Here is a 14,222-nt window from a genome sequence, read left to right on the forward strand (position 1 = left end):
TCTAATTAACTAAATAACTACCTACGGAGTACGGGAGAACATGGCGTCGAGTTGCCTGCAACTAAATAAGTATACTCCGTAGAAACCCCTTTTTCGGCGGTTAAGGTTCACTGCCGGAGAAGAAGAAAAAAAAAAAAAATTCGTTAGTATTTATCCACCGATTCGCCGGCGGCATCAAAGGTAGAGAATGATTCACATCGGCTGAGAAAGGACACATTCGCTTCTTCAACAGATTCCCACGCACTCTGCCCGGCGTAGCTAGCACTCTTTTCAACAAGTAGTCTGTCTCCACGCGCTCGTCAAGCTGGCGGCAACTTTCCGACTCGCGGCCTCCCGGATCTACCCCGCGGCGTGTTCCCCCTCCGTCACCCTGGCGTCCTCACGCTCCTCCACCCGCCAACGTCTGAGTCTGATCTCCAGGCATTTTGATCAGAGACTGCCTTTGCCTGCACTGAACACCCCCTTCTCGACCGAGAGAGCTGTCTCTGTCGAACCCGACGACCTAGAATATAAACCCATTCTTCGAGAAGCCCCTCTTCGCCATCAACTTCAGCAACAGCGAAACTATAGCACCACGACCGGGAATAGCGCCTCTGCAACCATGTCTGCCCAAGCTCCTCACCCTACCCTGCTCATCCCGGGCCCGATTGAGTTTGACGATGCCGTCCTTCAGTCCATGTCTCATTTTGCGTAAGTTTAACAGCTCTTTGCCCCCTCGTCTTTCGTCTCTACTACGCTTCTTCCGTTGAGAATCAAAGATGCACTGACTGTTCCAAAGCGAGAGCCATGTCGGCCCAGCATTCGTCAAGACCTTTGGTGAATCCTTGACCCTTGTCCGCAAGCTCTTCCAAAGCACCTCTCCCACCGCCCAGCCCTTCATCCTCGCGGGCTCCGGCACCCTTGGCTGGGACCTCGTTGCGTCAAACCTCATCGAGGCCGGCCAGGAAGCCCTCGTCCTCCACAGCGGTTACTTTGCCGACTCCTTCGCTGCCTGTCTCGAAACCTACGGCGCCAAGGCCACCCAGCTGAAAGCTCCCATCGGGGACCGGCCATCCCTGTCAGACATTGAACAGGCATTGAAACTCGCCGATTACAAAGTCATCACCATCACCCACGTCGACACCTCCACCGGTGTCCTCAGCGATATCAAGGCCGTCGCTGAACTCGTCAGACGTGTGAGCCCCAACACCCTCGTTGTCGTCGACGGTGTCTGCAGCGTCGGGTGCGAAGAAATCGCCTTTGACGAATGGGACATCGACGTCGTCCTAACCGCCAGCCAAAAGGCCATCGGCTGTCCTCCCGGCCTCAGTATCGTGATGTGTTCCGGCCGTGCCATGGAGAGGTTCAAGACCCGCCAGAGCCCACCGGCTAGCTACTACGCTTCGATGGTCAACTGGCTTCCCGTCATGCAAAACTACGAGGCCGGCAAGCCGTCATATTTTGCCACTCCAGCTACCCAGCTCGTCAGGGCACTCCACACGTCCCTCGTCCAGATCGCATCCAAACCACTCTCTGAGCGCTTTGCTGCTCACCGTGCTGCCTCCCAGCGTGTCAAGAGCGCTGTTGCTGAGCTTGGCTTGCACCAATTGGCCACCAAGCCTGAGAACCAGGCCAACGCCATGACGGCTATCAGACTGCCTGAGGGTCTGACGCCGGCGGATATCCTGCCAATCTTGGGTAAGAAGGGTGTCGTGTTTGCTGGAGGCCTCCACAAAGAGATTGCTAGCAAGTATATCCGGTTCGGTCACATGGGTGTCAGTGTGACGGATCCTGCAAGGGATGATATTGACAAAGCGATCCAGGCCTTGAAGGAGGCATTTGTGGAAGTTACCAAATAAAATTCAAACCTAGCTTTCTCTCCCGTTCCCCTGATAAGCACCATAAGAGTGGTCCTAGAAGTGGAGAGATTTTGAAATAATTCTCTTGTATGTATGTACATAGATTTTCGGGTTCTCGACGCACAAGGATAGAACAAAGACATATAATTTCCTGACCATCCGGCTTGCGTATTATACAGTACTAACAGTACACTTTTTTCTTCTTCAGCTGTGCAGGACAAGGGTGATCCAAAGCAAATTACTCTAAATGGGTATGCAAATCGGATAACTCGGCTACACGCTCTCATGAAGACGGTAGGGAGGAGTGCGTGTTTCAACCCATTAATAAAGTGGGCGTCAGAGACGAGAGAAAACCATGGCTGGCAAGCTATTAAAAGGTGTATCATAGAACAAGGGGGAAAAAGCGTCAAAACCCATTCAAAGAGATAATAGAACCCCTGCAGACAACAGGCAGAGATATATAAATGAAAATGCACGCTCAATGCTTGGGTGGTACGATGAAACAGGAAGACACAGAAAAGTCAAAAAAAAAAAAGAGGAACTGTTGAGTTATGTATATACAACTTCACACAATTAACATTTACCAAGCATACTGCCAGGGTTTTCTATGTCATAGCTTCACCGCGTCGAAGGGCAAGCAATGCTCGTACATCGGTCACATACTGCATTGCTTCCAGCAATGGAATGAGATGTAGCAAGTCATTGTCCGTCGGATCATTAATCCATCCTTCAATCGGGATGGCATTGTCTGTTATACTGCTTTAGCATACCACATCCCGTGTCCATTACAAAGCTACCAAGCGTGAACAGCCTTACCTTCATGGAATATATAGCTCATTGGACTATTATCCAAGATCATGACCTTACTCAAATCTGGTTCTACCGAACTCAAGTCTTTGATGTACGCCCCGTTTCTCAACGTACAGTGCTGCCGATAGTACCGACTATGGAAAAACTTCCGCTCCTGCTCCAGCCAGTCGATCACTGGATCGGCATATTCTTGCACGCTCGCTGTGAAGACCACAAGCTTGTACCATTTGCAAACCTTGCGCAGGAATACGTCGCAGTGCGGTCGTTTGTGGACATAGTAGAGAATAGGATGCTGCGGGCCCAGGGTAGTGGATGCTCCACCAGGTGCGGTGGATGTAGTCATGGGCGTGGAGAGCCGCACTTCAACCATGTGGCCGCTAGACATGCGACCACCCTTGGCCAGAGAGTGGATGAGGGTTTCGTCGAGGTCAAGGATTAAAGTCTTCTGAGGGAATCTAGGCCTTCCTGAGCCGGGCGCGTAAGACGGCTGTCGAGGTGGAATCAGTGGTCGCGGTGGAGCGGGAGCGTGGGGATATTTGGTGAGTCGATGGATTGAGGGAGATATCGGCGACTTTAGGCTTTCAGCAGCAACGTTGGTAGCAGTATCCCTTAATTCGCTACTTCGCCTTCTATGCGCCTTATCTCCTGTGCCTTTTCGACCGTTTTGTATCTGGATTCGAATTGAACGTCTAGGCGTCACTTCGTTTCCAATGCTGGGTATCTGTTCCGATTTTGACCTTGAGTGCCGGCGGCCCGCCTTGGTTGGTGTTCGATCGATATCGGACTCGGAGGCGTTGGACGACATGGAAGACATTGACTCCCTGGACGGAGAGGTCCTCAGATTTCTGTAACCAACGTTGCTCCTCACGGAACCGGATCTTGACCTTCTCGTTGTTTTTCCTGAAGCTTCGAGCGCCATTACGTCTTTTCTGGACTCTGAGCCAGACAATCGCATCCGTCGGACAGGGTTAAGAGGGGAATACCGGCCATTATCATCGCGAAAAGTTCGCACGAGATATATAGCCGGTGATGCAAGAGTGTATAATATAGATGACAAGGTTTCCGCAAGGGCTTCAACTAGCTGCTGGGCTATTGCGTGCAATTCGCTTGCTCGTAATGTCTTTCCGTCCTTCTGCAGGCCATGCAACAGAGGGGCCTTCTCCTCGACGTCTCCCATGGTCGGTGCAACGTCATTAGGTTGGTCACTACTATTATTTTCCTCTTCCGTTGACCCTTCAAGTGCTCCGATATCATGTAGATTTCCTTCGCTATAGGACCTATTCCCTGCTAGAGCACTTCTGCCAGTGAGCGTGGGGCCTTGGGAGTGGGAACGGGAACGGGATCGAGAGGGCGATCGGGAGGACGACGGCGTAGTCTGGCCGATGACGCGGGACGAGAGGATGTTGAGGGAGTTCATCTTTTGGCGTAGGCCATGAACGCAGGCCTATATAGAGCAAATGACTGGCCAAGTTGAACTCTGGTGCGAGAATATGAAAGTGTATTGTCGCTCGTGAACAGAATGCGGAGGCGCTGAGAAGACGAGTTTGAGTGAGGCGTGGACAAACCAAAATGCGCCGCCAATAAGTAATAAAAGAATGGGATCGCTTCCGATCACTACGTAGTCTTACCCCAAGACGCCGCTGTTTCACATCCAGACGTTCCAATGCAATGATGGCATGTATCACAAGCAAAAGATCCAGACAGAGATCCAGCACAATGCGTTGTCCAAAGTGACGAAAGAGAGCCGGATCAATTGTTGAGGTGAGGTGGGGAGTCGGGAAGCCCACGCGGAGTTGTTGGGCCAAGCCCGGCGTCAACGATATCAGCACTGCGGTCTCTCATGCCCAACAACCACCATGCCTGCTGGCGGGGAGTTTAACCAGCATGCTCTCAGTGACTGTTCTTGAGTGCGTTAGTCTCCCAGCGAGTTGACAGAACTGCGCATGTTATAACTAATTCCCAACGCGACTACGGTTGCTCTCCGCCTCTGCTCTAAAACAAATAGAGCCTCGTGAGAGCTCCTCGTTCGCGACACTCCCTGGCACTACGACAATACGTTTCATGGATAGAAATGTACGAAGATTTATGCTACTCCAAAAAAAGAAAGCAACTGATTGAAATGAAACCGCAATTGGGGACACTCCGACGGGAGCATATGGAGACCTGAAGGAGGGCACCCAACGAGGGTAACGTTTCGGCAGGGATCTCTATGGGTGTGAAGATTCCGCTTTCGATCACTCTGTGGCTAGTCCACCAGAAGGACTTATCCTCAAGAGTTGTCAATCCCTTCAGGTCGACAATATTATAGTATTTGGTGCCGTGTGGGATTGTCTGCCGCCCGAGGAATAAATGCGTTCCTACCATCATTCAGTGAGTGGTTGAGACTCATTAGCTCTCAAAAATAATTCTCCTATTATGTGATGTGTTTCAAACCCAACTCATGAGGGCATGCTTAATCGACTCGAAGCGGGGCAGAATTCTTCAAAACGCAATTGAACTTGGGAGCTAATACTCCGTACAGAGTACTCCAAATTCCATATTCCATATATAGGAATGCTTCTTTAATCACCATCACCGCATGCTTCAGCCACAGACACAACAGGCACATTGATTAGAGTTTGCCACTCTTGATGAACACAACAGCATAACAGATATTACAGGCACACTGGACTGGGGAAAGCAACTTACTTACAAAATGCAGGATTTGGACTGAGGATACTGGATAAGCAGGGCTTACCGTGCTATCTCTGATGCTTTACCTTAATTTGGTCGAAAGGAGCGGGGATGGTGGAGCGACTGATAAGAGCACCCAAGCTACAAGTATGCATGGCGTGAACTTCGGATCCGAGATGCGTGGTCTTCGATGTTGGAGAAAGGAAGGTAAAGCGAAACGGCTCAAAATACAAAGTGGAATGGCATCGCTTGGATTCTAAAGGCGAAATCTTCGGGACAGCTGGTGTCCATTTCGAAATTCCTAGATTCCACGGCTCGCGCCCCCGTTCACCATCTCGAGGCGTTCCCTCTCCATCACCACCCCGATAATGACAATGTGAAACAAAGCCTCATCGAGTGTGGTCACAAGTTCTACCATTTGACCGGCACGCAAACCAGCCGCTGTCAAGGCAGTGCCTGCTTCGTAGCGAGCGAAAGGCCGGTCAACTCAATGTTGATATCCGCAACGCCATTGATACTGCATTCTTCAACGAGATGAATCCAATCTATCCCTGACCAGGGATCGACAAGGAAAGTTGGTGCACGATGAATATGCACGGGACTTGGGAAGCTGATTTTGATGGACAGCTCCAAGACGGGAAAGACCGTGTAGAATGCAACGGTGTCGAGTTGGCCAACGTCAAAGACGAGGACGTGCTGATATGCTGTCCAACGATTCCCGGGTTCAGTTTCGACAAGAAGCTCTTCCGTAAGACCTCCGTTTCGCACCACACCATTCCCTAGCTCTACAGATCACTCACGTTCTTCGTCCCCGATGAGCAGAACCTTCGACTTCAATGTAGCTAGTGAACAACCCTGGCAGATCAAGGAAAACTCTTGCAGGGGGATGAGATATAAGAGTGGATGAACTCTAAGTTAAATCTTAAGGCTCGCCATTGGTCTCTATGTCCGTCCTGATCGTACAGTGTGCACGCAGATGGTGAAAGACGCTTGTGAAACGAAGCTCCTTTGTCTGGCAAGGAATAACTCGGTTCCGGACCCCCAACCCTGCTTGAAATTACAACACATCAGAGTGAGAATGCTTTCTACCTTGCTGCAGTTCTGCAATCCTGCATTTTCGGATTTTCGGCTTTCTAGCATCAAACCACCAAGCTGCGCCCCTTCACGGCATCAAGTTTAATCCCTCACAATCCAAATGCCGCCCGCGATTCGAAAATAAATTTTTACTCGCAAGCAAGTTCCCCAATGCTGATCAACCAGCCCCCAGACAGGAAATATGCGACGGTGAAGTGCTTTCTGGCCATAAGGTGTTGCTAGTCGACTACCTACACCCAGCCAGTATTGAGGTCGCCACTACTACCGGCAAGAAATAAAGACTCGGAAACGAGACAGCACTTGCAGGCGATAATGCAGTAAGGAATAAGAAGTGTCGACTTCAAATATACATCTTGTCACGAAGTATTAGGGCGAGAGTACGCGGGAGAATCGATGGAAAAGCAGGGCAAGTTTTAGTCGAAACGGCTTTCATTACGCCGCATTCTAACCGACTTGCAATACGTTATTTGGCCCTCTGCGACCTCCTGTCCCTCGCCTAATTTCAAATTCTGTCGTCTAAATCATCGGCTTCACAATTAAAGTCGTCAGTTTTCAGTTTTTTTCGCTGCCGATTTTCCATTCCTTGACATACCCTGCTTCCGGATCCGGTTTCCCTATCCTGGCTGCAAGAAGAGAGGTGCATTTAAGAACTGCGTTGTGTAGATGGGTATCATCAAGCCTAGTGCTTTGACACTGAATCTTCCACCCTGCTTATATTAATCTCTGGGTGTTAATTTGCAAATTATGAGGCTTTCTTGCACTGATAACAGATGCAGAGATTCCCCTGAATCGCTTATGAAGAAGATTCTTTGCTTCCTGATAAGCTCTGAAAGTGATATCAAAGCTGCTCTAGACATCACTAAACAACCCTTCCCACCCAACAGATGCACAGTTATCCATCCATACAGATAGCAAGGCCAAAAAGACAATATTTCAGGATGCACCAAAAAGACACACTCCATGCTATTGGAATTATTTATGGTGATCAGCCCAAAAGCCCGGCTAGAAATGTATTGTACATAGCATATAGACATCAGGTTCCAGAAAATCCAATACCGGGATTTAACAGCTCAATGCGCGGTTACCCCCTTGGACAAGTTGGCACTTCACTCGTACCAACGCATTGCAGTTTATCAAGCTGTTTTAGCTGATGGTAAATCAATGGCTGAAGGAAAGTTCACCCTCAGAGCCAGAGCACTAAGGTGGCGTGGTGACCGGAATAATCCGCGGGACTGGGAAGAATTCTCTTCACCACCTTTCAGCATTGAGCTGTATGACTGAGTGCTGCAGCATTTGGTGTCTAGAATTTTGCGGGTTCCCTGAGATGACTGATCTTTCCCGCCAGATTTCGAGGATTTGGCCCAAGGTTTCAAGGAAAGCTCTTCTGTGCTGTTCATTAAGGATAGTAAGTTAGTTATCTCAAATGGAAACAATATGGGCACATGTCAAGCTTCTAAGCGGAATTCTGAAGTACATGGGAATATATGTTGCAATAGGCACTTTGATCACGCGGTTCATCAAGATGATGCGACTGAAAAGCTCCAGCGATAAGAATAGTCCTCTGAAACCTCAAAACATATCCACTGTTGTAAGCAAAACCCACCATTTTAATGAAGGTAGTCTGGATGAGAGAGCCGTTGAAATGTGTCGAGATGCTAGTCTCCAGCTTCTCAGCCTTGATCTTTCTTGATCCAATACATAGCTTTCCCTCTCATCTGATCCGTAAGCTCTTAAGAGGGAGAGGGTATGTTATAGCCTGAGAGGAGTGGTGGGCTGCGCAGACTGAGGTTGAATGAAGGTTGCTGCCAAGCTTTGCGCCTTTCCTCTCTTGGTGATGGTTTGGATTCGCTGCACGAACGTGTTTGGGAAGCTCATTGCTTCAGTGTTTTAAGTGATGCTTCGTTTGGCAAAAATCTAGGAAGTCAGCTTGATACTTCCCAGTCTCTTTACTTCCCTATCATTTGGTTGTGCTTTCATTTGTATGTTCTAAGTTGATATTCCCTTGTTCTGGATTCGAAGCCATTTTGCTTGAGCTCAAAATTCAATTGAGTCATATCAGCAAAAGATCTTCAAGACTCCCACCAGAAAAATAGGCACAGTTAGGAGGGCGAGAAGATAGCCAGGATGGCGGCGCCAGCGATATTACCCATGACCCCGAGCTTATCCAGTTATATTCAATCCTTGAAACAAAGCTCAGTCGAGGCATCCACAGAAAATTTAATAACGTTCGTTAATCTAGCCAACTGCGCCTTATCGTACTAATAGGAATCGCAGGCTCTTAAAAAGACGCCACATCCGACAGCCGCACTCATGTGCGCTTGCGACCGCGCATCTCCTTTTGAGGGCTATGCACACCAATAAATCAAATGACCCGGCGACGTTAATCGACCATGTCAAGCGAATTGGTAGACGATTGGTGTCAGCGCAGCCCAGACAACTGATCGTTGGCAACATTGTCCGCCGTGTATTGGGTATGATGAGAGATGAAGCTGAGAGCTGGAAACGAGACTGCGGAATGATGAGCGACGCCGGATCAGACGATACGCGCCCTCATACCCCTCCTCACGGTGGTTTTCACAACCTCGCGCGTCTGCCAACACACCCCGGCGGCGCACTCGAGAAGCTATCGCACCTCGATTCTCTAGAAAGGCCGTCCTTCACAGGTCACGTTACGGCAGCACCCGCTCTTCCAGGAACGTCAATGTTTAATTTGCTTTCATATCCACCTGAGTCTACAGACCCCAATTCGCCTATCAGCGTTTCCCGAGGAGAGCCAGATACTAGCGACGATAAGCCCCGAGATTACCGAGGTGAAGTGTTTGATGGTATAAAAGAGATACTCGAAGAGCTGAACCAGGCGAATGACCAGATTGCGGCCTATGCGCTCGATCACATCCATTCAAACGAGGTGATTCTCACCCACACAGCGTCAACCACGGTGCAAAAGTTCCTCCTCAAAGCTGCAGCAAAACGAAAGTTCAGCGTTATTCAGGTAGAATCATATCCAAACAACCATGATGATACCCATGCGACAGTAACTGGTATCAGGAGTGGCGACGAAGAACGGTTGACGCCGGAAGCATTCCAGAAACCATTAATTGCCCAAGGAATCACCGTTATCTTGATACCCGATTCAGCGGTATTTGCGTTGATGTCACAGGTCAATAAAGTCATTCTTGGGACCGATTGTGTCCTTGCAAATGGTGGCTTGGTTGCTGCCGCAGGGACAAGGCTCATTGCTAATGCTGCGAAAGCGCACAAGACCCCAGTAGTTGTTGTGAGCGGTGTATACAAACTGAGCCCTGTATACCCATTTGACCAGCAGTCTTTGGTGGAATATGGAGATCCAAGTGCGGTGCTTCCCTATGAAGATGGAGAGCTGGTGGACAACATTGATGTGGTGAATCCATTGTCTGACTACGTGCCCGCCGAGCTGATCGACCTTTATATCACAAATATGTATGTTTTCATTTCCTTGGCTGGTCATATTTGGCAGATCACAGCTAATGAATGTGTTGTTCTAGTGGGGGTCATGCACCGTCATATCTATACCGCATTGTGGCAGATCACTATCGCAATGAAGATGTCAAATTGTGACACGAACATGAGTCTTGAACTTCGAATCATGATGCAATGACATTTATAATTTTATGAACATTATCATAGAGAAAATGGAAATAGGCTATTTCTTTACCGGTATTTCCATGGGTGCTACTTGTTCCCCAAGACCAACATGAACCCAGTCGGGTTAAGAGGTAGCATTTCAACACCGTAGACCAGTTTGCATGATTTGGCCCACCACAACCGCCCACTCTATCGTAGTAGGAGTAGCAGCGAAAATATCCCATGCTGTTTCGGCCGGTAAAAGCCATGTCCCCCTTGCCATCCCATCACACAGCACTCCCCAATCCCGGGACTCCCTAAGATCATCTAAGATCTTGGCTTCTCCTTCTTCTCCTTCCAGAGAGCGCTAAGACCGACACCGGAGACCTTGACGACCTTGAATCGAACACCGGGAATATCACCCTTGGCCTTGCCCTTGCGACCGAAACCGGCGAGGAGGACTTCGTCGTTCTCATCGACAAAGTTCAAGCAACCGTCGTTGGGAACTAGTTGACCACAATGCATCAGCACCCGCCATCCGTTTATCTATAGTTTCCCCGCGAAAGTATTAAACCCACCGAAAGCAGTGACCTTCTTTCCGTTCTTGATCAATTGCACCTTGACACACTTTCGGATAGCGGAGTTGGGCTGCTTAGCTTCGACACCGACTTTCTCGAGCACGATGCCCTTAGCGTGAGAGGAACCACCGAAGGGAGATGACTTGAAGGCAGTTCCGAGGAGGCGCTTCTTGTAGGTAAGATCGGCCCATTGATTATCGCGGCGATGGTTGCGGAGCTTACGGGCGGCGTTCAGGCCGCGCGGCTTTCCTTTACCCATATTGAATAATGTCTGAAGGTAGTTTTGCTATCGATTTTGGGATCCCTCGAGTTAGTCTCTGGTGCCGAAAATCGAAAAGGCTTCTTTTGGCTGAACAGGAGGCTGGAAAGGCTGGAAAGTAGATGCAGCAGGGGCGACGGGAAATTCTCGATATACGTACCGAAAAATGTTATCGCAAAAATACAACGGTTCAGGGAGCCCGGTTGATTTGTCGATGGTGGAGGTCGCTGTCGTCGATTTTTCCAAACTCAACTGTGGATGTGTCGCTCGCCTCGCCCTAACGCTAAGCGAGTTTGGGATAGCTATCGGCAATATATTTATCCGGCAACCGCGTCCGTCCTCCCAGCCGCTTCATCATTCAAGACAGCATGAGATGGAGCAGCAAACTGCTATTTGACGAGTCCCTCCGTGAATTCTAGGCTAGTGGTGTGAACTTTTACAACTACACAAGTTCTTGATATAATGTCGCAACCTAGGACAAAATCCGCCCAGCGTCTTCCCCGTCCAGCCCTCTTCCAAGGACCTCCTTCGCGCAACGCGTCTAACTTGTCGCTACCTCCAGGACTCCTCAACCTCCCTCAGGAACCTGGAAGTGCATCATCTTCCCTAAAAGGGTCGCAAGCTTCCGTGAGGCATGGCTCCTCTAAAGGGTTCCTCGGTGCTAGCACGGAGCTAGGCTCGCCCTTCCTCCGCCCTTTTCAATCTCGGGCCCAAGCGCAATCAGATGATGGAGATGCCGTGTGGGAAGAGATGCAGAGTACCCTTGCAGAAGTTGAGCTGAGTGCTGCTAGTGGAGATCATGCCTTTGGTGCGGAACATGCAATGGCCCTCGAAGAACTCCGTGTTAAGCAGCTGGCGCTGGCGCAGGCATGGGCGAGAAGTGAGACGGACGAGATTGCCGATAGTTCTGCTAGTGAGTCTGGTCTAGGTGGCCAAAAGGGAGCGGAGTCTATACGGCGCGCATCAACGGCAACCGATGACCATGCACCCGATAAAGTGCTGGATGCGAAGACAGAAAAAGACATCTTACTTGCAAGAAAGAGGAGAGAAGCCAACGACCGGTATTTTGAACGGGTTAATAGCAGCGTTCTAGATGTCGTAGCGAAACTTGATGAAGTTGCCAATGCCATGCGAGCCGTGGAGCGGGAGAGTAAAGAAATTTGGAGCGAGAGCGAAAGCATGGACTCTGCCGCATCAAATGGCTGAGGAAATTTATGCGAAGGAGCCTTAATTTTTCATTGAATTAGGTTCGCTGAGGTACCGAGTTGTCGCTGGTATGGTCCTTTAACTATACCAGAATTCAAGCTTCTGTCCTATGGCTGTTGTAGGGCATGTTGTTGGTGCTTCTGTTCTCTACTGAATAGCCTGCCGGCGCGGATCATAGGGAGCGCGGTTGCATGCCGTGGGCTGAGTTCAGGGCCTCCCATCAATGTCAAGCCGCCAGGGTTAAGGTCAGACCAACGGCTGAATTGATACTAGGACATTGGAAGTCATACATTTAACATTGTCATAAATCCATGCAGTCAAACATTGTGATACAATATATTGCAGAAACGGGTATCAACCCCCCCTCCCTTTTTTTCTTTTTTTTTTTTTTTTTTTAAAGATAGAAAACAGGCAATGACTGGAACTTTATCTGTCCTTCGTCAAGCGCCTTGCTGTCTCCCAGCCTTTTTGAACTTTTTCCTGTACATCCTCCCACTTTAACTCCTGCGCCCTCCTAACTAACAGCCTGACTTCCTGATTCCATTTTTCTTTGCCCAATTCCATGATTCCCGGTCTCTGTCGGGGAAGATATCCTCGACGAGCCATTACATCAGCGGCAGCATTGCCAATGAGCCCATTTCTGGCTGTTGCTGGGAGCGAGAGAGTATTAAGAAGATCGATTTGTTCGCGTAGAAGGACATGTTGATGATGCCGGTTCGCAAGATGCAGGTGTACGGTTATATAGAGGATCGAGGCAGTGAGGGTGAATCCTCCAAACTAGCAGCGGTTTAAGAAACTGGTAAGATCGTGACGTCGTTGTGGACGAGGAGAAGGAATGGACGTACAAAGCCGGTGAAAAACCCCATTCTAGTGTGTAGTTGGTCTGCCGAGAGAACTAAGCTCTTTAATTGTGCATTTCACAAGGGGCACACGCGGTTGAGATGCGTTCGATGTTCGCCATTCTGTTGATGGAAGCGGTGCTGTGGGCGGGCGAGAAGCTCTGGTTGCCAATTCTCGGCTCCGATTGGTGGGCGGATCTTCGTCGTCCGCCGCAGAACGTTATCGATTCTCACTCCAATGCACGACCCTCCGACAACACCAGAGCTGTATTTCATCCCACGCCAGCTCCCGTGTGTGAAGGTCCATTGCTTCCAGTCTACCTGAAAACTCTCCACACGTCCCTAGTCCCCCGCTTGACATTCGTCCGAAAGAGGTCTACAATTCTTGCCTGAAAATTTCCTAACCCATCTTCAGTGCTTCACCATGGCCGGCGGCGCAATGAAATATCGACATCTAGGTCGAAAGTCTTCGCACAGACAAGCTCTCCTCCGAAATTTAGTTACATCTCTTTTTACCCATGAATCAATCACAACGACATGGCCCAAAGCCAAAGAAGCACAGCGACTAGCAGAGAAGCTCATAACCTTGGGGAAGAAGAATACGGAAGCCAGCAAGAAAAGGGCCTTGTCGATCTTTTATGTATGCTTTGCCTCAATCCCGGAAAACCGTTTTGCAAGAATCTTTCTTGGACCCCATACGTTGAGATAGGTGCCCTTAGAGTATCGTTACTGACTGTCCGTTAATTAGACACCCCACGCTCTCCTCCCCAAGCTCTTCGGCACCCTTCGCGAGCGCTATCTCACCCGCCCGGGCGGGTACACCCGCGTGCTGCGCGTCGAGCCCCGAAAGCCCGATCAAGCGCCCTCGGCTATTCTTGAGCTTGTTGACGGACCACGGGATATGCGTTTCGCCATGACCGCTAAAGCTCTTGCCCGGCGCAGAACAGAGGGCAAGGAGGTTAACGAGATTACGGCGAGGAATGTTAAGAAGGTTACTCGCTTCAGGAAAGACGGGGTGGAGGCGCTAGAAGAAGAAGTCAAAAGGGCTGAGGCAGACTTGCTGAAGCGTGGTGTATGAATGAATGGGGGGAATTTGTCTTCTTTTTGACCAAGATTTTCGCACTGATGGCGTTTTAGAGTGATGCCTCTTTTTCTGTATATTATATATCTAGCTGAAATTATGTTGAACAGAGAGTAATACCTTGCATGGTGGATGATTTGCTTAGATATTTGCATCTGGAGCTTTACATTATCCCCAAGTTCTATGCTTTGATTATGATCATTGACATTGACATTGTCATTGGGAACTATGGTCTTATGA

General features: G+C 49.4%; 9 protein-coding genes across 9 annotated transcripts; 5 read left to right on the plus strand and 4 right to left on the minus strand.

Annotated features, from left to right (window-relative positions):
• The first annotated feature begins 212 nt into the window (after positions 1–212).
• On the plus strand, positions 213–2,455 carry CIMG_07122 (aminotransferase). Its single transcript, XM_001243225.2, has 2 exons — positions 213–690; positions 779–2,455. Exons 1-2 carry the CDS (start codon positions 602–604, stop codon positions 1,836–1,838), a joined length of 1,149 nt encoding a protein of 382 aa, XP_001243226.1. The 5' UTR covers positions 213–601; the 3' UTR covers positions 1,839–2,455.
• On the minus strand, positions 1,892–4,340 carry CIMG_07123 (dullard-like phosphatase domain-containing protein). Its single transcript, XM_001243226.2, has 2 exons — positions 2,655–4,340; positions 1,892–2,586 (listed from the first exon to the last, which is right to left on the minus strand). Exons 1-2 carry the CDS (start codon positions 4,063–4,065, stop codon positions 2,444–2,446), a joined length of 1,554 nt encoding a protein of 517 aa, XP_001243227.1. The 5' UTR covers positions 4,066–4,340; the 3' UTR covers positions 1,892–2,443.
• Positions 4,341–4,527: 187 nt separating this feature from the next.
• On the plus strand, positions 4,528–6,970 carry CIMG_13110 (uncharacterized protein). Its single transcript, XM_004445389.1, has 6 exons — positions 4,528–5,018; positions 5,170–5,528; positions 5,602–5,895; positions 5,949–6,069; positions 6,144–6,393; positions 6,589–6,970. Exons 2-3 carry the CDS (start codon positions 5,399–5,401, stop codon positions 5,688–5,690), a joined length of 219 nt encoding a protein of 72 aa, XP_004445446.1. The 5' UTR covers positions 4,528–5,018; positions 5,170–5,398; the 3' UTR covers positions 5,691–5,895; positions 5,949–6,069; positions 6,144–6,393; positions 6,589–6,970.
• Positions 6,971–7,101: 131 nt separating this feature from the next.
• Positions 7,102–8,153, minus strand: CIMG_13111 (uncharacterized protein). The gene is made up of 2 exons (XM_004445390.1): positions 8,020–8,153; positions 7,102–7,805 (listed from the first exon to the last, which is right to left on the minus strand). The coding sequence occupies exon 2, from the start codon at positions 7,448–7,450 to the stop codon at positions 7,133–7,135; it is 318 nt and encodes a 105-aa protein (XP_004445447.1). The 5' UTR covers positions 7,451–7,805; positions 8,020–8,153; the 3' UTR covers positions 7,102–7,132.
• Positions 8,154–8,338: 185 nt separating this feature from the next.
• CIMG_11906 (translation regulator GCD7) lies at positions 8,339–10,192 on the plus strand. Its single transcript, XM_001243228.2, has 3 exons — positions 8,339–8,641; positions 8,691–9,875; positions 9,941–10,192. Exons 1-3 carry the CDS (start codon positions 8,541–8,543, stop codon positions 10,011–10,013), a joined length of 1,359 nt encoding a protein of 452 aa, XP_001243229.2. The 5' UTR covers positions 8,339–8,540; the 3' UTR covers positions 10,014–10,192.
• On the minus strand, positions 10,023–11,096 carry CIMG_07126 (40S ribosomal protein S23). The gene is made up of 3 exons (XM_001243229.2): positions 11,017–11,096; positions 10,598–10,883; positions 10,023–10,525 (listed from the first exon to the last, which is right to left on the minus strand). Exons 2-3 carry the CDS (start codon positions 10,854–10,856, stop codon positions 10,347–10,349), a joined length of 438 nt encoding a protein of 145 aa, XP_001243230.1. The 5' UTR covers positions 10,857–10,883; positions 11,017–11,096; the 3' UTR covers positions 10,023–10,346.
• A 175-nt stretch (positions 11,097–11,271) lies between these two features.
• CIMG_07127 (uncharacterized protein) lies at positions 11,272–12,397 on the plus strand. Its single transcript, XM_001243230.2, has one exon. The coding sequence runs from the start codon at positions 11,319–11,321 to the stop codon at positions 12,060–12,062; it is 744 nt and encodes a 247-aa protein (XP_001243231.1). The 5' UTR covers positions 11,272–11,318; the 3' UTR covers positions 12,063–12,397.
• Positions 12,398–12,488: 91 nt separating this feature from the next.
• CIMG_11907 (uncharacterized protein) lies at positions 12,489–12,928 on the minus strand (the record flags this gene model as incomplete). Its single annotated transcript, XM_012358729.1, has 2 exons — positions 12,489–12,839; positions 12,908–12,928. The coding sequence occupies 2 exons, from the start codon at positions 12,926–12,928 to the stop codon at positions 12,489–12,491; spliced, it is 372 nt and encodes a 123-aa protein (XP_012214152.1).
• Positions 12,929–13,161: 233 nt separating this feature from the next.
• CIMG_07128 (mitochondrial 54S ribosomal protein YmL8) lies at positions 13,162–14,181 on the plus strand. The gene is made up of 2 exons (XM_001243231.2): positions 13,162–13,541; positions 13,650–14,181. Exons 1-2 carry the CDS (start codon positions 13,326–13,328, stop codon positions 13,977–13,979), a joined length of 546 nt encoding a protein of 181 aa, XP_001243232.1. The 5' UTR covers positions 13,162–13,325; the 3' UTR covers positions 13,980–14,181.
• The last annotated feature ends 41 nt before the right edge of the window (positions 14,182–14,222 follow it).

This window comes from Coccidioides immitis, assembly GCF_000149335.2.
Source record: "Coccidioides immitis RS genomic scaffold supercont3.2, whole genome shotgun sequence".
Lineage (NCBI taxonomy): Eukaryota > Fungi > Ascomycota > Eurotiomycetes > Onygenales > Onygenaceae > Coccidioides > Coccidioides immitis.